Here is a 22,562-nt window from a genome sequence, read left to right as displayed (position 1 = left end):
GCGGTAATGTTGCGGACTTTTTGTTTAGGTTCAAAATGGAATCAGACAGCAGCGTCTCAAGCGATGAATTTAGGGTTTTAATGTCATGATGAGCTTACTTTGACCAATACATTCGCCAACAAGGACATTTGTTTTCAAGGCAACATCTACCGCTGGCTAACGTTCAATAACGGTACGTTTTGTGTCCAAATGTTGAGAGTAACGTGTGGACGACAACATAAACAACTTTTTTCGAGGTTGTCAGTAAAGTGAATCACTAACGGCCGCTCTTTGTTAGACATGTGTTTATAAACTGGGATAAGTGTTGATCTGTTACCAACACATAGTAAAGTTAACATTGTGTATAACGTTGAGATTGCTAGAAACGTTAATGTGTTTGACTACTAGGCCCATGCAGGCCACACATCACCCATCAAAACCGACGTTATTACCGTGACATGCTGCGGTGTGTGCTCTAAATCAGTGCTGTACAAAAGCCAACACGTTTGTTTTCTTTCAGGTTATCGATTTCGTCACTCAGTCAAACTCTACACGTTGATCTAGTGATGTTACCTCGGAGGACTATGGCCACTTTAAAGTCCTCCAAGCAGACTTCAGCTAACGTTACAGCATCCAAGATCAAAAGCAAGATCCTCAGTAAGTCTGTCATTCACAAACGTATATTTCTGTAAACTGTACTATTATAGAACAAGCTTTTCTGAGGGAGGAGAACATGTTGAATTGATATTGTGATTTTTCTTTCTTCTTTCATGACCACACCAGACACCTCCTCCTTCTTCAAGGTCTCTCTGAAGACCAACAACAAGGCCTTGGCTCTTGGTCTGCAGGCCCAGAAGGAGAGGGGCAGGCAGCTGGAGATGGAGGTCGTGTACCTTCAGAAACAAGTGGAGGCTCTCTGCTTCGATCTGGCCGCCAAGAATTACAAGCAGAGGAAACTGGTTGGTTTGTTGTTTTCTTCCATCAGTGAAAACCAAGGCCTGTTTTGCAGAACGCATACATTTCTGACCATACAAGTATTGATGACGATGCACAGGCTGTGTCAAACGTGTGCTGTTGGATTTGATGTTTGTTCATCTTGTTTTTCTTTCTGTCCCAGCTCCTCATCTTTAAATCTCTTCGTAGCAACACTCTGGAGCACTTGGACATGGCGGATGAGCTTTTCCCTGACAGTGTAAGGATTACTCTGAAGAAGTATTAACAATCACTGTTTTAGTGTGGCGAGTTTGTGATGTAGGTTTGAGCAAAGTTACACACAATACTAGTACAGCATTATCTTGATTAGACACGAGAACTGTGAACCATGACACGAGTATAGTATTAGTCTATGTCAACGCTTTTCAACCGGATTGTTACAAGATCACTTTTGCAATATAAGTCTCAAGGACAGCAGGATAAATGGTTCAACACACAACAAACAGTCACAAACAGCACCTGAAACAATCACGGGCACCTCAAGTCATATTGACAGTTAAAAACAACTTCCCGCACAATGAAACTTCCTTTGCCTTTTTCTGAATGCCATTACAACGAAACACAAGGTATAAAGAAATAAATACCATAAGATAAATAAAGAACACTGTGTACAATATGCATTCAAACTCCCAGGAAAATTTAAACTTTTTTTTTTTTTAAGCCATTCAATTGGTGGAAAATGCTGGAATGCAGTCTGTACATTATTTACTGACGGAGTATCAATGTTCAGGGGGAGAGAACGTTAGTTATGTACAGCTTTAGCAGGAGACATTTATAAACACAAGTACGAGAGTGTAATTCTCTTCTTGTTGCTTGTGAGGACCAGTCTATTTTTCATTGATGAGATATTCTATAACTCCTGTATTAATGCATGCATGTTGTTTTAAGGTAGAGCAGAGTATCTTCATAGTCAAACACAGACTGGAGGTGACACCCTTAAGATCTCTATTCTGATATAAGGAACACATTTATATCTTTAATTCCCTTGTCAATGGTTCCACTACTGGTACTACTATCAGATTAAAGTCACACATTTATAAGATTGAACGATTGTGACTATTTATTACCAACAGGATCTTTCTGAACCATCTGAGGACAACAAGTCCTCGTCTGGGGACGTCGACAAAGAATGTCTTGCAGTGGGAAGGTGAGCAAATACTGTATTCAGATGAATACTGAAACGTTTTTTCAGTTTGTTAGAAAGCTGTGAATGACATCTGCCATTTCTTTCTTCCCGTCTTGCCCCCCCCCCCCAGCTTAACTCCCATTATTCGTCTCACTGGTCAGTTACCTCCTCCGTTAGAAATAGCACAACATTTGTTACCAGAACCAGAAGTACCAGCGGAGTTGCCTGAAAAAATCATCTCTGCAAATGTCTTCAGTGTCCAGAACCGACCCAGATTGTCGACTGATCTTTCCAATGGTAAGGAGCTTTAGAATTTAACTTCCCTGAGATCCCTGGAAATATGTAATTTCTTTATTGTCCACAACCTCTTTTTCACAGATATTGAGGGAACACATTCAAGCCAGTTTGTACAAGCTCCCCAGACAGGAACGTCCCGTCCGTCCAGCAGCCTGAGGGAGGAAGTAGAGAGGCTGTCAATGATCTTCTCTCAATCCGGGTTCGATATGAAGTCGGTTCACTGTCTTCAGAACGGCCAAACCTCCTCAGCAGTGAGCCCGTGTGTAAAACCCAAGCCATCTCTTTCTGGTGACGTCCCCCTTCCCAGTAGCTCAGACAAGGAAACCGAACCAGAACCCGGTAAGAAACAAGAGAAGACCGTGCTTCTGAATACCACGATGGAGATGACGCTCAGCAATGCCGCTGAGATAGTCACTGTGGAAACCAAGGCCAAAAACACCGGCAAGCTGAAACGCAAGAAGAATAAGGAACACGGCTGTGGGTCGAGTGGAGCTGAAAAGCCACAAGTACAGAACTCTGCAGATGCTCCCACCGGCACTTTGTTACCGACAGATGGGGATGTATTAGATGATATTAGAGACCCAGAGGTTGAGCTTCAGCCTACCAAAACACAGAGTAGGAGTGTTGCTCCCTCTCTCATTCCCAAACTGATGAAGTCCGAAGCTGTCAAGCGTCAGAAAATGCCGAAGGAACAATTCAAGTCTCGTGACCATACCAAGTCAAAAGCAGCGTCCCAAGACATTGCCACACCAGACCTGGACGATTATTTCATGGATCCTGAAATTAAATTCCCCAAATCCAGCAAAGGTGTAAAATTACCACCAGGGAATGATTCAGTAGAAGAAGTCAGTTCCAAAGTCACATGCAGGAGGTCCCGGACCAAAGGCAGGAGGGCATCTTCGGTCACCCGGAAAACGTTCGTCGCTTTCCCTCCGCTCTCTCATGAAAGTGAGTCAAGTTGGTTCAAAGTTAAAGAGGTCCACGATGAAGTTGAAGGACGCAAAGTCCAAGAACCGTCCGAAGAGTTCCCGTTCTGTGCAGATGAGGTCACACACCCGGAGTCGGAACATGTGGGCATTAAACCGCAGTGCAAAATGAAGGCTAATCCTGAGGGAGGTCAGAAATCAAGATGCAGAGGGACATTTGTGGTCAGGGATAGCACCTCATCAACTAGAGCGTCGCAGGACTTAATGCCTTCTACGGGATCCTCCATCTGTGAGGAAGAAGAACCGTCAACGGTCATGGATGCAGGTGTCGTTCTGAAAGGTTCAGAATCAAACCCACACAGGCAGAGTTTGAGAGCCCCTGTCAGGGAAACACCGAGCCCCTGTAAGCGTCCTTGGCTGGCCACTCTGCATTCAGGAGGCCTTCAAGAGAATTTGCGCAGCGGCAATAACCACGACGCAGCTCCGCTGGATCAAGACTGCACTTCGGAAGCAGAGTTTCAGACGCCTAAAAAAGCCAAGAGAGAGGAAATGAGTCGAACCTATAAGAAGAAAGCCGCTCAGAGGGAGGAGAGCGTCGATCATTCAAATGACAGGAAGAAGAAGAAGAAAAGTAGGCGAAGCAACATAAGATTTAAACCCGAGGATGAAGGATGTCCTCGCGGTGATGCCTCACCTCTCCGTGGCGTTGATGGGCCTGAAAGGAACAAAGAGCAGTTAGATGATTTCCAAGTGGTTGACTCACATTCTGACAACAGTGAAAAGGGTGACATCTTTGAACATTTCTACGATTCACATCCCAACGGGTCAAAGTCAAGGATGACTCAGAATCTAAAACGATATAGAAAGACATCTACGCTGCAGACGACCACAGAGGGCAGAAATTCAAGGGAAACGGTTGTCTACAGGCGGAAAACTCAAGACAATGTTCCACAAGGCGACACGCGGACGTCTAATGTGTCACACAGACGCACAGTGGACCTGCTGACTGACGAGACGCCGCCGTGGCTGGACATGTACGTCAGCATGGCCGACACTGAGGCCGGCTCCTTGCTGGCTAGTCCCAGGAGGGAGACGTCGGGCAGAGTGGCAGTGATTGAAGAGTCTGCTGATGTCACAACCAAAGCCTCTCCAGGTGTGCTATTCATTGTTATGTCTTTTTAAAAAAAAATGTCTACCTTGATGAGAAGCGAAGACTGTTTGTCTTCTGGTGTGAAATTCATTTAGTTGTTGATCTGCAGTGCCGGCGTCGTTAGACGGCAGTTATCTTGAGGGCAAAAATAGTCATTAATTAATGAGTGAATGAAGTTCTTGGTCGTGTTTGTTTTTGTAGTACTAAGTTCTCCGTGCACTCTAAACACAAGTAGGCCTACATGTATTATGTGTTAGTGAGCTATGTCATATTACTGTCATGTCTTTCCTTTGGCTACAAATGTATTTTAATTGGCTCTAGAACATGAGGGAGCGGTGCACTCCAGCCACCTTGTGTGGTTGGAATCAGTATTACAACAAACACTTCATCCTGACTAAAGAAGTCACCTGACACTTTGTTTCACCGCTTTTATAGAAGCATAACCGTGCCAAAACACCTGTTTCACAGATTAAAAAAAAAAGAGATTTGAGGAACTTAGGTTATCCTGCCAAAGCCCCTTTCACCTGTTCAGTCATAAGCAGGAGAGAGAACCATTTAGAACTGTTATGGTCTGGCTCTAAAACCATAGCAAATGATGCTAATCAGGCAAGGAATGAACTAAACAAAGACTTTTATTTAACAAAAGGTTCGGATAATTTACCAAATGCTGGCAGGCAAACATGCTGCCAGGTCGCCTCAGGTAATCTTGAGACCAAAACATCCAGCGTAGCACCAGGTGTGTCAGGAAGGAAGAAGTCCTCTCCCCCAGGATGGGGCGGGTCTTATAGGCTGAAGGCAGTGGCCAGCTGCCTCCAATCTGCTTGATGGCCTCACGCTCCAACCAACCAGGAACACTGAAAGACAGACACAGCAACACAACACACACAAGTCCCGGCAGAGGCCCGTCACAGAACTGACTTTAAAAAATGGATCAGCAGAATTTCTTCCTCACTTGCCTCTCAGTAATATAAAAACAGAGTTCCTTTTGTTGAATGAGCCTTAAAAGACGACTTCATTCTGATTAATTGTGTTGCAGCAGGCAGAGTCTTAACACTGACCAACACCAACACCATTCGAACCCCCGGCAGTGAGAACGGCGGGAGGTCCAGGAGAGGAAAAGTTGTCGTCAGTTATAAAGAGCCGACCCTCAACAGGTGAGTACATCTCGTCTGTGATCTGTTGTTACAGCACCCATGTACCGTGCATCCAGGAAGTATTCACAGCGCTTCACTTTTTTCACATTTTGTTATGTTACAGCCTTATTCCAAAATGGATTAAATTCATTTTTTTCCTCAAAATTTGACACACAATATCCCATAATGATGATGTGAAAAAAGGTTTTTTGAAATTTTTGCAAATCTATTAAAAATGAAAAAATCCCATGTACGTAAGTATTCACAGCCTTTGCCATGCCGCTCAAAATTGAGCTCAGGTGCATCCTGTTTCCACTGATCATCCCTGAGATGTTTCTACAACTTGATTGGAGTCCACCTGTGGTGAATTCAGTTGATTGGACATGATTTGGAAAGACACAAACCAAGCCATGAAGTCCAAGGAACTGTCTGTGGACCTCGGAGACAGGATTGTATCGAGGCACAGATCCGGGGAAGGGTGCAGAACAATGTCTGCAGCATTGTGTAAAGCTTGTAGCATCGTACTGAAAAAGACTTGAGGCTGTAATTGCTGCCAAAGGCTGCGAGTACTTATGTACATGTTATATTTTCATTTTTAATAGATTTGCAAAAAATTCAAAAACTTTTTTTCACGTCATCATTATGGGATATTGTGTGTAGAATTTTTGAGGGGAAAAAAATGAATTGAATCCATTTGGAATAAGGCTGTAACATAACTAAACGTGGGAAAAGTGAAGCGCTGTGAATACTTTCCGGATGCACGGTACACCAGGAAACAGCAGCGAGTAATCGACTCTATTTCTTTTATTTCACTTTTTTGAAACAGCAAAATGAGGCGTGGCGACAAATTCACCGACAGCGAGTTCCTGAGTTCTCCCGTGTTCAAGGACGGGAAGAAGAAGAAGAAGACGACGACAAAGAAGAAGATCAATCCAAAGTTGGAGAGATCCATTCTGGCGGACTTCTCAACTGACTGATGATTATTATGGTTTTATTTTAAGTTGTTTTCTTAGTCAAACATATGTTTTGTAGATGTAAACTAGTCTGTGTTTTTAAAAACACTTGTTTCCAGTAATGTCTGGCTGGTGAAGGTCTAAGAGATCGTTGGTCATGAATTATTCACTCCAGGCGGTTCATCTGAGAAGTCTCTTCCACATCACTGTTGACGGCTTGTGTTCAGAGAGCTTTCCATATTCAGAGCAGCATGACTGCAGCTCACCGCGTGTAAAGGTTCTATGTCGGCTCGTTTACGTTCCACCAGATGTGTGGTGAGTACGGATGCGTGTGTGTAAAATTAGTTTTAAATATGCCACTGATTATTGTTGTCTGCACATTAAAAAAAATTTAAAATATTCCTTTTATTCAGTTTTTGATTTGTTGCACACAGCTGTTTTACCACTAGTTACAGAGATAGTTTTTCTTAAGGTGTGTGTGTGTGAGTGAGAGAGAGACACACACACACACACACAAGGTGTCAGGTTCACGTCCTGACTATGCAGCAGTTAATTAACCTTATTTTTACTTTAATGTTACACGTCACTCATTCCAGTCATCGTGGTAATGAAGAGTAAATTGTACTTTTAAGAAGTAATTCAATATTTAGATGTTTTTGACAGGAGTAGTACATGAAGGGATTTCATTCACGAAATGGAGGCGAGGCAGCTGAAGAGAGACGTTGAGGCGCTCATGTGAGTGGATGTTAAAAGCTCAGAGATCGTTGGAAAAAGCACATTTTAAAATGCCAACTGATTCTTTTTTTTATTTCTAATCGGAACAGAGGTGATTACATTGGGCAGAAACTCAGAGAGAAATCTTTTGATCCAAAGGGGAAGGGGACCTCCACAATGCTGGATGACCTGGTAAAGACACATTAAAACACGTCGTCACAACTGTGACTCTGAGTTAACTGCTAACGTCAGTTGATGGAAGACACAGAATTCAGAGGCAGAGCTGCACAAACATTATTTATACTGTATATACTAATCATTGCAACCATTACTTGAGGATTGAGTTGCTGTGTATTTCATTTGTTCCAGGCTCACTATGACCTGGCTATTGGTGTCGCCCTTTGGTGGTTGGACAAAGACGAGGGACGGGATGTGCTTGATGGAGACATCATGTAAGCTGCTCCTGTTTTTATAGACTCAAGTTACACCAACGTAGAGGTGGAAGACTCTGATCTTTCTAGTAAAAGTAGTAATACCTGAGTGTATTCCTCTGAATATCAGGTGTGTTGGAACGAGCAGATTTGTCGTACTGTGTGGGAGACGAGTGGAAATTAAAAATGTATGATGTTCAGCAGCACCAGACGGGCTTATGTTGCTATATTTAGACACAGGGCTCATGGCCGGTCTGTGGCAAAAGTGAACAAGGGGACAAGGGCCCCTCCATCTCCTGGGGGCCCCTAGATATAAATACTTGACTGGTTGCTAAATGAAGCATTCCTCTCTACCACAGTGGAGCAACGAGCAGCTCAGGAGGTGCTCGGTATCCTAATCGCTTAGAACGGGAGGCCATGATCCTGTCGTCCTTTGCCGGGATAATTATGGTATGAGACAATGTCACCAATACACAAATGCAGCTTTTGTTAAAGGGACAGTGTGTAGGATCTGGTGACAACTGAATACCCCTCCGCTCACTCCTACTCGTCCAAGATTGTGGTAACGTGAGCATCTGAGTGCAAAACCGTGGGAGAACTATGGTGACCTTCATTCACGTAACATAAAAACGTGAAAGTCTCTCTGTAGGGCCAGTGTTTGGTTTGTCCATTCTGGGCCACTGTAGAAACATGGTGGACTCTGTAAAGAGGACCCGCTCCCTATGTAGATATGAAGGACTCATTCTGAGCAAACGACAACACAATTCTTAGTTTTAGGTGATTATAATCTTGTGAAAACCTAGTTATGAATATCATATTCCATTTCTCTTAATAGATCCCCAAAATGCTTCACACTGGCCCTTTAAATCCTGATGTCCCAGCCAAGTTACATACCTTCAATTTAAAAAAAAAAAAAAAAAAAGTCCAATTTGCCAGTTGCTAACCTTTGCAGCATTTTCCTGCTTCAGAGTAGCCTCCCAGTGGAGGAGATCTTGGCTCTGTACAGATGTAGACCAGCTGCTTCATACCCGAACCAGCAATCCAAGGTGCCAGTATCCTGACTGTCTCAAAACAGACGAAATGAAACCAGTATACATATAATTATATTGTACCCATTTGTATTTCATAATTTCGGTGGTGTATAAATGTGATATGTTTTCATCCTAGGGCACAATCGTGTATCCCTTCACCCTGTCCTACCATCCGTTTGCAATGCTCGGCTCTTACAAGGCTGTTTACCACTCAAAGAAGCACAGTAAGTGTGTTTGTGACAAGTTATAGCCAAACAATGCCGACTCCTACACGTGTGTGTGTGTGTGTGTGGTTTAAACTCCGCAAACAGAACAAAGACATTAAATCAATTATGTCAACAGAGATTGTGTGCGATAATAAAAGTCAATCAAATGATAAGTAAGGAAAGTCACTGTTACACACACACACACACACACACACACACACACACACACACACACACACACACACCACAGCTGAAGTCAATAGTTGTGTCAAAAATCTCTCAAAGGTCAAAAGTTGAAGCGATGGCTGTCTGAGAGGATGAAGGCGAGCGCCCCGCCTGGACGAGTGCCGGTGAACTCTTCGTCATCTTCCTCCTCGTCTCACTCCTTCCTCAGTGTGAGTCATTTATTTTGCTTGTCTGTCTTTTATCAGGGAAAGGAAATCTGAACATGATCTAGACTGAATCTTGTTTCATGTGTTTCTTTGAAAGACCTCTACTGCCCCCCTGTGGACGTAAACAGACATGATTATCTAACACCCTCTCTCCTCTCTCTCTCCTCTCTCTCTCCTCTCTCTCTCCTCTCTCTCTCTGTTAGGACAACAGTGATCATCATCAGAAGAGAGCTGAGCACTATGAAGGTTCACTGGAGTCTCTGCACGACTGAACTCTCCTTCCTGCAGTTTGATTTTGTCCTCTCGATGGACTTTACATCTATTTTCTTGAGGAAAAAAGTGTTTGAGTACAATAGTTTCTCGCGTCTGCTGTCTTTTCTTTAAGAGTTCACTTGATACTGTCACACTGACGATCTTTAAACGTCAGTCTCTGCAGATCGATTATAACTTTCAGTATTCTGAGGCAGTTGATAAAGACGTTGTTTGTGATAATGACATTAAAGTGTTGGTGGTTGTGGCTGATAATCTGTTGTCCAGTGTTCAGTATAAACTAATATATGATGATACTCATTGAGAGTAAAAGACGACACATCTGACATGAAACTTGATGAATGCTGTTTGATAATGTCTTCATAATTTTTTCCAAAAATAACCCAAAATATCTCAAATTCCAAAGTGTTATGCCAATAACATTTACCTAAACTAATAACTAACACATACTCTACATAAGTATTTTCATTTTCTGCAACTTTATACAAACATTGTACAGACATTTTTAAGTTTTGGTACTGCATCTTGATTTAGTAAACCACTAGTTTGAAACTAGTTAGTAGTTACTAAGATGTTAAGATCTGTGTTCAACTGTAGTAATTTAAATGTATAAATAGCTGCTGCAACCCAATCCACATGATTAATCATGAATAACATTACAGCTCGACTGTTTTCTAACACACAGATATTCACATTTTCTATCAAGTATTACGATTTTCAGCTCCCACACTTTCAAATTCCAACAAAGACCGTGTTGTTTTGTGATGACCTCTGACATTCTGCGTGGAAAGATTACTCCACTTGCTGATGGATTAGCGGATTAAACGCCCCCATGCTGATGTGCATATCAATAAAGAGGGCACAGTGGGTCAGTAATTTGCCTGGTAGGACTTTTGCATTGATGATTCAGGGATTTCTGTTCTATGGCCAGGATCAAGACCGTTGGCAGCGATGCCAGCGCGTTAAATCCCCGCTCATTGAAAAAACAGCTCAAGTGGGATCTGCTATCCCTTTGATTGAGGTTTATATAGCGGGGCTCTGGGGCTGCTTTGTGAGACCAACATTTCCCGAAGGTGACCGGCTCCAACACTCTTTGCAGGATGAGTAGTAAGGTAAGTGTACGTAATGATACTCATAAACCTGGTGGCAAATGTTGGTCAGACTTGTAATTGCAAATCTCTGTCTGTTTTGCCATGAAATGGTTAAAATGTAAGAGGAAGACTTGATATATTAACTCACCCACACTGGGCTTTATGTTGAAGAAAATCTGCATGCAGGAAAAAATATGTTACGTTAGATAATTTCCTGTTCATACAGCAGGGACACGATGCAACAAACGCATATTTAGAATAAAATGTTCCTTATCGGCATAACCATAAACCTTGCAGGATGTGCAAAGTTTACAATGTAAATATAAGATGTCAAAGGTGTCAGTGTTTGAGGATTGTTATTGTGCACTGCCTCTGTTTTCTCTCCCGGACTCAGATCACATTTTATGAGGACAGAAACTTCCAGGGTCGCTCCCATGAGTGCGACACCGACTGCCCTGACATGCACCCCCACTTCAGCCGCTGCAACTCCATCAAAGTGGAGAGCGGCTGCTGGGTTCTGTATGAGAAGCCCAACTACACCGGCTACCAGTACGTCCTGACCAGAGGAGAGTACCCGGACTACCAGCGCTGGATGGGCTACAATGACACCATCCGCTCCTGCCGAACCTTCTCCTATGTGAGTAAACATTCTGATTCACATATTTAGTTTTTGTGAAGTGTGAAGACCTGAAGTACCACGATGAAGAGGAATGCATGCTCCTTGGTGCTGTTTTGTAAGAGCTCTCCAAACAGTAACTATGTTAAAATTAATTAAATAAATATGATTTAGATATGTTTCATTAAGATACATGAAAAAATGTTTTGTGTCTGAGAAGCAACTTGTTATTAATGTGTGTTTGTTTTTAAGTCCCTAAATCCGTTTTAATTTATTTCGTGTCATAAGGTAAAGACCAATAAATACAAATCCTCCCCACAACCATAAACTTCCACAAGATACTAAACTAGATGGAATTAAATGATGTGTCTCCATTTCATTTGCAGAATAAAATAAAATCAAGTTGGAGAAAAAATTGGGAAAAATATAATTTATGATCAGGTGTTAAATTCCAAATTTAAATGTTAATCTCAGGCAAAAGAATGAAGGATAATCATTAGTAGATTCAGGACAAAATAAGACATCTCAGACACACATGGAGGGCTCCTGATGCATTGATGCACTTCCTGTTCTAACGCTGTACTTCACTGTGTTCCTCCAGACCAGCGAGGGCCCCTACCGCATGCGCATCTACGAGCGCCCCAACTTCCAGGGTCAGATGATGGAGTTCAGCGAGGACTGCGAGTCGGTGCAGGATCATTTCCGCAGCCGTGACATCTACTCCTGCAACGTCATGGAGGGCTACTGGACCTTCTACGAGCACCCCAACTACCGCGGCCGGCAGTACTTCATGAGGCCCGGAGAGTACCGCAAGTTCAGTGACTGGGGGGCCACCTGCGCCACCACCGGGTCCTTCCGAAGAATCACAGAGTTTTAATCTGGAATCTCACTCGATGCTGTTGATTTTATATGCATTTCAATTCTCAACCCTCTAAAACACATTTATTTATGCTAAAGTTAATAAAATATGTGGTACAGTAATGGAGGGGGAAAGAGATTGACCCTGCATGTCAACAGGAAATCATTATAAAAAACTTAATAAATGAATCTATTGAATCAATTTTTTCTTTGTTTGTGAATAAATATTTTGGTATTGACTGATTTAACTCATGAAAAAGCCATCTGGTGCAGAAAAATCAAACACACAGTAGTATAACTATTATTATTTTGTTACTATTGTATTTATTGACCTATGTGTGAACACAAGCGCCACATCAGCACACATAATATAAAATAACACAAAGGATTCGAGGAGAGATGCACCGATCTGATACCGATATCCTGCCGATGCTGACTCAAATAGCTGGATCGGTTATCGGTGACAATGGGGACGATCTAATTAAATTCTGTGTTTACGTCTGATTACATGTGCGTACGTCGTGTGTCAGCAGCACGCATGGTGGGCCGCACAGCTGAACATGTCACCTCTTCGGAGGAATTTCACGCTTGCTACTGCAACAAGTTCCTGGTGCACGATTTACTATTCATATAATTATTTATAAAATGAATTAACACCTCAGTAAATTGATATCTGCGGGTTTACATTTTGTTTACAAAGTTTGGAAAACAATGTTTAAGTCAAGCCTGATGCAGCCAGTGTTCCCAGTCACTTCCCCACTGTGAGGCATACAGATTATTGATTACACACTGGTATCACATCGGAACTCTGTATCGGCTGATACCCAACGCTCAGGTATCGTTATCGGGCCTGAAAAAAGTCAGATTGGTGCACCCCTACTGTAGAATACAGAATTTTCAATATATTTTTTGATTATATTTGCTTTTTAAAATAAGCATTGCTCGATTGTAAGATTCACATTGTGGGACGTTCAAATAATTTATGTATTTTCTTGTATTTCGCTCTGCCAGTCACATTCCTACAGCCTGAATGACAGAAAGCATCTATAGAGATAATGGGGCTACTATTCCCTCCATTCATACAGTACAGAACATATTTATAAAACACTGTTTATGGTTATTTACTCTAATATCTATCTCCCCATGTTTACATATGTTTTTAAAGTTTCTTATAAACTACATGAATACACCGAATCCATTTAAAGCAAACAGAAGATGGGCGAAAGAGCTCGGCATTGACTGTTCCAGCGCCTGTCCACGCTGTGGCTCGTGCTAGAAGCTGCACAGTGTCTGTTAACCCTAACAGAGGACATGACAAACAGGAGTAGGGAAGACTCCTGTAGGGTCTCTGCTGACACCAGGCCCCCACTTGAATAACAACACACACACACACACACACACACACAGCTGCTCTCACGGGGCAGACATATAAAGATGGGCTCTACCTTTGGTGGTCAAAAAAACAAACAAGCACAGGAAGCAGTTTGAGCAACAGCAGCAGCCATCATGGGAAAGGTTTGTGTTTACTATACAAATGTCCAACGAGTGTACCTCAGGCTCTGTGAGTCGTTGAGATTGAACAAATGATTTAATCTGCTCCATCAGATTATCTTCTACGAGGACAGGAACTTTGGAGGCCAGCACTATGAGTGCATGAGCGACTGCGCCGACCTGCACTCCATGTTCGACCGCTGCCGCTCCATCCGGGTGGAAAGCGGCATGTTCATGATCTACGACCGCCCCGGCTTCATGGGAACCCAGTACTTCATGAAGAGGGGAGACTACTCCGACTACATGGGCACGGCGGGCATGAATGACTGTGTCAGGTCGTGCCGTATGATCCCCATGGTGAGGCCTTCTGTAAAACAATGCAGAAACACACAACATATCTATGTAGCAAGGACTGCTCATTCAACTTTTGGCAAAAAAAGGGGTATTATATAGGATGGTGCTGTTTTACCAGCACTCCCATCAGTTTCTTAGTAATTAACACATTATATCTTTTGATTAGCACATGTTATTGACTGTTTTCTGAGGTGTGTCATGGTGACTAGCGATGGTGACTTTTATTGAAGCATAAATGTCTTCTGAGTCGCGTTTGTAAAGCAGGAACACTTGATTTTTGTTGACCCTCTGACCTGCCTGCCTGCAGCACAGCGGTGGCTACAAGATGAGGCTGTACGAGCATTTCGACATGGGAGGTGAGATGATGGAGCTGACCGACAACTGCCCCAACCTCATGGACCGCTTCCGCACATCCAACTTCAACTCCTGCAGCGTGATGGACGGCCACTGGCTCATGTACGAGCAGGCGAACTACAAGGGACGTCACTACTACCTGAGGCCCGGCCAGTACAAGAGCTTCAACGAGTGGAGCGGCAACAACTCCAGGATCGGCTCCATCAGGCGGCTCATGGATCTCTAAAAGACAGCAGAACGGTCCTTGTGAAGTGTCTCCTCTTTGCCTTGTTTCACACACTGAATAAAATGGCGTCAGTGCTCACTTGTATTCTGTTTTGTTCTTGCTCTCTGCGTTTGGAGGGCATGTTTTCTCATGAGGATGTGACGGGGTCATGGCCTGACGTCCTGACTCTCATCAGAGGCCTGAATAAAATCCTGCAAGTGTTGACTTATAACACAGAGAGTCGAGCGTTATCTATTGTAGAGCTGAAGGGAAGTCTGTCTGCCCGTCCCCCTCTCACACTTTTCATTGACACGTAATAAAAGAATAAAATAAATTATAATACTGAAACCTGTCCTCGGCAATCCCACCACAAGGTACATACATTTTAACCTCTATTTTCCTCTAACAACTGGGAAACTTCCACCTGCCGATGACGACCATGTGACATGATCGAAAGCTCCAGAATATCTCCTAAATGCACCTCGTGGTGAGACGGTTCTCTCCACCTTTAGATTTAGTTTACTGTGTATGTGTATTTATCCGGACCGACACGGACCTGTCCACCAGAGGGCAGTGGTAGAGAGTTCAAATTATAGATGACACAAGATCGAACTAACATGCTGTTGACATAAAAGAGACACAAATTCTCTAATGAAACTAATGTGAGAATTACATTTAGCAACACCATCATCTTCAAACACATCTTCCAAATGAAATACAATTGGTACGTTTGCTGTTTAAGACTTTATCAACAACTATATAGGAGCTTTGAATAATAATGTTATCTGAGAATATTACATTTCGCAACACATTACTCTAAAAACTAAAGCAAACTAAATATAACGAAGTGGTGTAATGTGAATAAAATCTACACTTTGGAAATAGTTCTGATAAAAAAAAGCTTATCTGGAAACGAAGGTCTCTACTTAAAGCTAAAGAGGTGAAATAGAATAAAATAAAACTCCACTGGTGCCAGAAATCATCCGACCATGAGCAGCTTTGATGACAGCATAAAGAAAATAAAAGACCATCCAAATGCAGGGGTGGTACAAACCACCCATTCAGTGACGACAAAGAGTTCAAAAACACACCAGATCAACCCCAAACAACCTGTCAGCTCTCACCTGTACGTAACCTGCCCTAAACGTCTCATCAGGGGGACACTGCGGCACAAATGCCAAAGATTCCTGTCTATTACAATATGAATGTCGCCTGCAGAGTCTGCATTTCACATGCACTATATATGGGACAGGTGGGAGTCTTCAGAGAGCTGGATGGAGCACACAGGACAAGGCACGTTCATGGCGGGCCAACGGGCCTACATGGGGAAGGTAAACATCACAGCTCCCAGGAGGGCAGGGAAGGGGACGACAGAACACTGTTTATGTTGATGTGGTGACGGGAAATGCTTTTATTGTGAAGTGAACAAAGGCCAACAGGCTTTTCTTTTGAATTCTTGAGTTTGTTTTTTTAAAAGAGAAGAAAGTGGATTCAAAACATGAATATACCCAGAAAAAATGTTAATTACTCATAAAAATGTACAGTATATTTCTTTGTCTTTGCAGCGTGATCAATGAAAAAATATTTTTTAAATCAATTTCTAAACAAAAGCCATTATAATTTCTGTGTCTAGATTATCTTCTATGAGGACAAGAACTTCTCTGGGCGCTTTATTGAGTGCAGCAATGACTCTGCGGACCTGGCGTGCCTCCTCAAACACTGCAACTCCATCAGGGTGGAGAGCGGCTGCTTCATGATCTATGAAAAATCCAACTATGATGGGAACCAGTACTGCCTGAGGAGAGGAGAGTACCCCGACTGTCATCACTGGATGGGTGCCAACGACTCTGTCTGCTCCTGTCGCCTCATCCACATGGTGAGCTCCTGTTTCTGGGAACTTGTATAGTTTTTTACAGAAAACGCAAATGTATGCATGTTTCCATCCACTACTATTATTATACCGTTTGTCAGGTGGAAACCTCTCGTTCTGAAGAGTGAAACCGATTCTGAAGTGCCTAAAACTTGCATTCTCTCTAGTGTCCACCAGGGGGCGACTCCTCTGGTTGTATAGAAGTCTATGAGAAAATGACTCTACTTCTCTCTTGATTTATTACCTCAGTAAACATTGTAAACATGAGTTTATGGTCTCAATCTCTAGTTTCAAGTCTTCTTCAATACAGCATGATGTTCATTTAGTACATTATGGTCCATTTAGAGTCAAACAGACCATAAAGCAGGGGATGCTTTAGGGCGGGGCTACACGGTGATTGACAGGTCTCTACCAGGTCTAAATGCCAAACTCGAGGCTACGTCCACTTCTTTTTATACGGTCTATGGTCAAACCTCAAATGGTGGGAAAATAAATGGCATTTATGTTTGTATTATCAAATAGAGTAAGCTAACAGTCTCGTAATGACTTCACACAGATCTGATTCATCATAGAGTGCTGCAGGGATGACTTTTATTTTTAGTTAGATAAAGGAAAAGAAAATCAATCCTCTGGGGACCATGAACACGATTAATGATGGTTCACCTACTTCTGTCTGGACCAAAGTGGCGGATCAACCAGCCATATATTACTATGAAAATAATGAACTACAGCTATATTGTAAATAAGCCCAAAGTATATTGTCTCTGAGTGTTTTACTCAACAATTCCTCTCTCTCATGTAAAACCAGGAGCCGTCGTTCAACATGCGCCTGTACGCGCGGATTGAGTTCGGAGGTCAGATGATGGACCTGGCGGACGACTGTCCCAGCGTCAAGGACCGCTTCCACGTGAACGACATCTTCTCCTGCAACGTGACCGATGGCAACTGGCTCTTCTATGAGCACCCGGACTACCGGGGCAGGATGTACCTGATAAAGCCTGGAGATTACAAGAGGTTCAGTGAGTGGGGCGGCAGGAGCGCCAGGGTCGGCTCCATCAGACGTATCCTGGACTATTGATCTGTTTTTGGAGGATCCCAGAGCTGCATGGAGGTTTTTGGAAAGGCTTCATGCTCAGACAATGACCTACAAGACTATATAGAAAGTACAAAATACTGAAAAGCTTTTGAATTATTAATCAGAATTAGAATGGTTGACTCCCTGATATTAGGGTGGACTTACGGCAAAGCACTCACCATGCACCAAGAGCACAAACAGCAACAACAAAATGTAATATAAATAATAAAACTATTGCAAAATGGAGTCTTCATAGTCCATTCAGTTGTGAGCAGGACCTCAGACATTTAAAAAACACAGCGCAAGTTTTGAATACTGATTAAAAGATGTTTGTAAATCCTTCATATTCAGTAGCATTTATTCTACCTCAGATATTATGTTATAACGCATGTCTGCTCCAGATGAAACAAAAATACATAATTTGTTGATAGAATGTACAGATTGTCATTTGTCGGCCCCAATAAATTGAAATTAAATCTCGCTGATGCCGTGCAGTCTCTCAGTCTATTGTACAGTAGCCTTTTCTGGGTGTGTGTGTGTGGGGGGGGTTGTGATGAACATGGAGGAAAGAACAATTACTCATCACACACCAAGAGTCATCTATACATAAACAGATTTTTCCCATCAGCCCCTCCCCCTCTGATCCATCATCACTGTGAGGGATATATTTGAATGACAATACTTTGTGCTGTGCAATCACACAGCCGCCCTTTCTTTCTTTCTTTCTTTCTTTCTTTCTTTTTTTATAAAGCGCAGTGGCTTGGCTCAGGGACAGCATTGACCGCTAATACAGTCTGATGCCAACATGGGAAAGGTAAAGAAAATGACTTTCCTACACACCTGTATTTTATTCAATAATTATTTTGAGTTTTTCGAGCCTCTGCTCGACTAGACATCCGCAGCTCTGTGTTGAATTTGTACGTGTGTATGCAATGATTGCTTTTGCAGATCATATTTTACGAGGACAGAAACTTCCAGGGGCGCTCTCATGAGTGCAGCAGCGACAGCGCCGACCTCCACTCCTACTTCAACAGATGCAACTCCATCAGGGTGGAGAGCGGCTGCTTCATGATCTATGAGAGGCCCAATTACTTGGGCAACCAGTACTACCTGAGGAGAGGAGAGTACTCCGACAACCAGCGCATGATTGGCATGAACGACTGTGTCAGATCCTGCCGTATGATCCCCCAGGTCAGCCAGAAGGACTTTGCCTGAGATTCTGTTTAAAGATGTTGCGAAAAATAACCCTTATGGACCAATTTTATTTTCATTCTTTTGCTGTTAAGTGCTGGTTTTCAGTCGGTAGTGAAGTATCTGAGTAGTGAGACACTTGAAAGCTCTTAAAATAAACCAGTGAGAGATATTATTGTGCTGCACACAGTAACAAAGTTTTTTTTTCTGTTAGCACCGAGGCTCCTACAGGATGAGGCTCTACGAGCGCTCCGACATGTCCGGCCAGATGCACGAGGTGGTGGACGACTGCCCAAATGTCCAGGACCGCCTCAGCATGTCCGACTTCAACTCCTGCAACGTGATGGATGGCCACTGGCTGCTGTACGACCAGCCCAACTACAAGGGCAAGTCGTACTACCTGAGGCCCGGAGAGTACAGGAGATACAGCGACTGGGGAGGCGTCAGCCCGAGGGTCGGCTCCCTCAGAAGAATCTCTGACTTGAACTGAAGTCCGGCTTCAATTCAATGCATCTTTCCCTGAGTTTACCTGTCTGTTTGCACAATAAACTGCTTCATTGAACATTCACGTTTTTTTTCTGTGTATCTGCCAGTTCTCATAATCTTAAAAGTCTAAATAAGGATTAATTTCTACAAAGCGTTATTAACATTTTGTAATGTAACTATTTATCCAACATAGCTCCTAGTTAGCTTCTACACTGTAGTTTAATCTGCTCTATGCTTAGGCAAAAATACCAAACAATGCACGAGTTGCCCTCTCCCACTCTGTGATTAGCTGGTCTCTATGCTGGCAGCATTTATCCATATGATTAGTGTTAGACACAAAACGGCATAGAAAGACTAGCAGGACAGAGTGAGACAGGAAACTAACATGAACATGTGAGCTGAATGTCACTAATGCAATGAGATGAATAGTAAAAGATCAGGTTGGATCTGGTAAAGCAGGAAACAGGCGCTGTTTCAAAGTTATATATAACAAATAGTAGAAGCGCACATTGTGAATGCACAGCATGAAAACAATAATAATAAAAAACAAACACTCTTATAGTTTTACCAAATGCGAAATAAAAATAAATTGACCGATAGGATGAATGTCAAATAACAACATGTAACTACTAGATCTTTAATATGTCTTTTATAAATACACCAATAAATTATGAGAATCATACATTTTCACTTTACGATCGTCTCAATGTTAAGAAATAGAAACAGAAATGTAGCGTAACAGTTAAAAGACAAAAATTGTTTCTTTGAAAAACATTAATTCCCAGAAAATGTACTTTCTGCACACCAGAGATAAACATTTTATGTGAAAGTATCTCTCACTTTTTACAACTAAATAATATTCAACAATGATATCAAACATCAGTGACAAACTTGATAACATTTAAACATACATTTTAAGATTTTCATAACTAATACTACACTACAGGTGTATGTTTATATACAGGGTGAAAGTTGAAAGAGAAAGTTTATAGTCTCTCTAGTTATAAAGTTCATTAAAAGTTAGTTATTCTTTTGAGACGGATAATCCTCAGATACCAAATTGTGATGTAATAAATATATAAATATATTCCCTGTAGTAGAATCATTTTACATAGTTAGACAAACACAACCTATGGAGAACACAAATGTCATTAAATAAAATAAAAGTCAACCATTACTAAATCTGGAATAACAATTAAGACCACGTACTCATTTTACAGCGTTATATTTTAATATTAAAGGGGGTGTCTTCACAAAAGCCAAACAAAAAAAGCTGTGATACATGAAGGGAATTGTAGTCCATTAAGTCAAAACTGTCAGCTGATAGAAGAAACATGCTGTTCTACACCTGAATCTGGGGGTAAATGTGGTATTTGTACATGAGGTAAAAGATAGGTTTATAGTACATTATAACAATGAACAAACTAAGAAAATCTTTACGTCCACTTACAGCTGCATCCCGACCAACAACATGGTGTACACGTACTTATTAGCATACAGTGGGGCTGCTCAGGTAGAGCGTTAGGGAGAGTGAATACCTTCCTGCTCTGTTATGCAACATATTTAATGCAAAAGGGCTGTTCCATATTGTTCTGCAGCCATTGTCCTCTGGACGTGTGGATACCATACTAGTCTTTTCCTTTGTCCATGCATGTCAAAAACACCAAACCCGTTAATTATTTATCCTTGTTTTTTCAAATACAAATCCATATTTCTGACCCAATGTTGTGCTCCAACAAAAAGGTAAACATGTGCCAGTAGCCTTCATTTATAACTCTGAGAGAATTTGAATAACAATACTTTGTTTGTCAAGAGGTAGTATAAAAAGCCCTGAAAACATGGGGAATCTCTCCAACGGAGACCATGGGCAAGGTACGTTCTGTTTTTCCTCTCTGCTCACATTCAGTGTAAGTCACCACAAAGGTTTTCAATTGACTCTCAGTCTGTTTAACGTTGGGCCGATTTCACCTCGTCTGTTTGCCGAAGCATGTCATTCCCACTGGAGCTTTTTTTTTTAATCCTCCCACAGATTATCTTTTACGAGGACAAGAACTTCCAGGGTCGGAGCTATGAGTGCGGCAACGACTGCACGGACCTTCACTCGTACTTCAACCGCTGCAACTCCATCAGGGTGGAGAGCGGCTGCTTCATGATCTATGAGCGACCCAACTTCATGGGCCACCAATACTTCATGAGGAGGGGAGAGTACCCCGACTACCAGAGGTGGATGGGCTTCAGTAGCTGTATCCGCTCGTGCAGGATGATTCCACAGGTAAGAAGACAGGGAAATTCTGCCAGACATTTTTCAGCATTGTTTTTTTGTGCTTTAAAGTCTGGGATCATTTAAAAAGTCAGGTTAGCTTAACAAAGAGTTCTTGCCGTCTGAACGTTTGTGTTCACACTTAAGCTTGATTAGTCATAAGACTTTGCTTTGGTCCCACAGTATCGAGGCTCCTACAGATTGCGCATCTACGAGAAGCCCGACTTCAGCGGTCACATGATGGAGTTCATGGACGACTGTCCCTGTGTGTCCGACCGTTTCCATCACCGCCATGTCTACTCCAGTAATGTTATGAACGGCTTCTGGATCTTCTACGAGTACCCCAACTACCGAGGCCGACAGTACTTCCTGAGACCTGGGGAGTACAGGAGGTACCGCGACTGGTGCGCCACCTGCGCCATCGTCGGCTCCTTCAGGAGGGTCAACGAATTTTAGCCATTGATCGAAAACCTTGCTGTAAATATCAAACACTTTGTTTATTAAAGATGTTGAATTTTTAATCTCCCTTGTGAATGTGTTTTCATTGATTTGTCAAAGTGTAACAGAGCTTCATGAAGATAAGAGGGCTGCCGACACTTTTAACTGTGTAGTTTGCAGATGCTGTACTTACTCTGTGATTACTGTGGGCACTCTTTTTTAATTGTGTTTACTCCTCAACTATAACAAGAGGAGTGAGCTGTCATAACTGTACTGCAGCCGGTCCAAAGCAAATAAACTACCTATTAAAGTGGACAACACTTGTTAAATCTTTTTTTCTGAGACATTTTTTAAAACTCACTTATGTTCACTGTTGTAATTATAAATCGTATCATAATATTATATGCTATTCTAAATCCTTACGTAATTAGCATACATTGCAGTACCACCATACTTTATTGGTAATCAAAAACTATTGATAATTGTAAATCATTTGTCTTGTAAGTCAATAGGTTTTTGGTTAGACGCCTGACATAAGATCTGTGGTAAACACAAGTTTAAGGGAATTTGAAGTTTTGGTCTACTTCATAAATTACATCAGCAATGAATTTTGAAGCTTTGATGTTGCTTAAAAAAGACGTTTTCTAACAAGTGTCTCAATGAGACGACTAA

At 42.2% G+C, this 22,562-nt stretch overlaps 7 protein-coding genes across 9 annotated transcripts; all 7 read left to right on the top strand.

The window, feature by feature from the left end:
* On the top strand, nt 1-8,170 carry sgo2 (shugoshin 2). 2 transcript variants are annotated; one of them, XM_031873396.1, is made up of 9 exons: nt 1-172; nt 500-636; nt 763-938; nt 1,097-1,171; nt 2,046-2,119; nt 2,229-2,395; nt 2,477-4,474; nt 5,511-5,625; nt 6,431-8,170. In XM_031873396.1, the coding sequence occupies exons 2-9, from the start codon at nt 546-548 to the stop codon at nt 6,579-6,581; spliced, it is 2,847 nt and encodes a 948-aa protein (XP_031729256.1). In that variant the 5' UTR covers nt 1-172; nt 500-545; the 3' UTR covers nt 6,582-8,170. The 2 variants fall into 2 exon arrangements, with proteins under 2 accessions (XP_031729256.1, XP_031729255.1); XM_031873395.1 differs by having other exon boundaries at nt 5,508-5,625; nt 6,431-8,169.
* c9h2orf80 (chromosome 9 C2orf80 homolog) lies at nt 7,202-9,827 on the top strand. 2 transcript variants are annotated; one of them, XM_031873397.1, is made up of 8 exons: nt 7,202-7,292; nt 7,382-7,463; nt 7,641-7,723; nt 8,062-8,152; nt 8,671-8,748; nt 8,870-8,957; nt 9,225-9,334; nt 9,535-9,827. In XM_031873397.1, exons 1-8 carry the CDS (start codon nt 7,252-7,254, stop codon nt 9,601-9,603), a joined length of 642 nt encoding a protein of 213 aa, XP_031729257.1. In that variant the 5' UTR covers nt 7,202-7,251; the 3' UTR covers nt 9,604-9,827. The 2 variants fall into 2 exon arrangements, with proteins under 2 accessions (XP_031729257.1, XP_031729258.1); XM_031873398.1 differs by lacking the exon at nt 8,671-8,748.
* An 820-nt stretch (nt 9,828-10,647) lies between these two features.
* On the top strand, nt 10,648-12,368 carry LOC116397709 (gamma-crystallin M2-like). Its single transcript, XM_031873399.1, has 3 exons — nt 10,648-10,713; nt 11,087-11,329; nt 11,910-12,368. The coding sequence occupies exons 1-3, from the start codon at nt 10,702-10,704 to the stop codon at nt 12,183-12,185; spliced, it is 531 nt and encodes a 176-aa protein (XP_031729259.1). The 5' UTR covers nt 10,648-10,701; the 3' UTR covers nt 12,186-12,368.
* Nucleotides 12,369-13,639: 1,271 nt separating this feature from the next.
* On the top strand, nt 13,640-14,598 carry LOC116397677 (gamma-crystallin S-1-like). Its single transcript, XM_031873326.1, has 3 exons — nt 13,640-13,681; nt 13,772-14,014; nt 14,319-14,598. The coding sequence occupies exons 1-3, from the start codon at nt 13,673-13,675 to the stop codon at nt 14,589-14,591; spliced, it is 525 nt and encodes a 174-aa protein (XP_031729186.1). The 5' UTR covers nt 13,640-13,672; the 3' UTR covers nt 14,592-14,598.
* A 1,294-nt stretch (nt 14,599-15,892) lies between these two features.
* Nucleotides 15,893-17,518, top strand: LOC116397703 (gamma-crystallin M2-like). Its single transcript, XM_031873385.1, has 3 exons — nt 15,893-15,901; nt 16,204-16,446; nt 17,252-17,518. The coding sequence occupies exons 1-3, from the start codon at nt 15,893-15,895 to the stop codon at nt 17,516-17,518; spliced, it is 519 nt and encodes a 172-aa protein (XP_031729245.1).
* A 785-nt stretch (nt 17,519-18,303) lies between these two features.
* LOC116397667 (gamma-crystallin M2-like) lies at nt 18,304-19,260 on the top strand. Its single transcript, XM_031873312.1, has 3 exons — nt 18,304-18,329; nt 18,464-18,706; nt 18,921-19,260. Exons 1-3 carry the CDS (start codon nt 18,321-18,323, stop codon nt 19,194-19,196), a joined length of 528 nt encoding a protein of 175 aa, XP_031729172.1. The 5' UTR covers nt 18,304-18,320; the 3' UTR covers nt 19,197-19,260.
* A 1,403-nt stretch (nt 19,261-20,663) lies between these two features.
* LOC116397655 (gamma-crystallin M2) lies at nt 20,664-21,908 on the top strand. The gene is made up of 4 exons (XM_031873295.1): nt 20,664-20,712; nt 21,021-21,064; nt 21,222-21,464; nt 21,636-21,908. Exons 1-4 carry the CDS (start codon nt 20,664-20,666, stop codon nt 21,906-21,908), a joined length of 609 nt encoding a protein of 202 aa, XP_031729155.1.
* Nucleotides 21,909-22,562: the final 654 nt, after the last annotated feature.

Source organism: Anarrhichthys ocellatus, unplaced genomic scaffold (assembly GCF_004355925.1).
Source record: "Anarrhichthys ocellatus isolate YVR2014 unplaced genomic scaffold, GSC_Weel_1.0 scaffold71, whole genome shotgun sequence".
In the NCBI taxonomy this organism is placed as follows: Eukaryota; Metazoa; Chordata; class Actinopteri; order Perciformes; family Anarhichadidae; genus Anarrhichthys; species Anarrhichthys ocellatus.
This window is presented reverse-complemented; position numbering and strand designations above follow the sequence as displayed.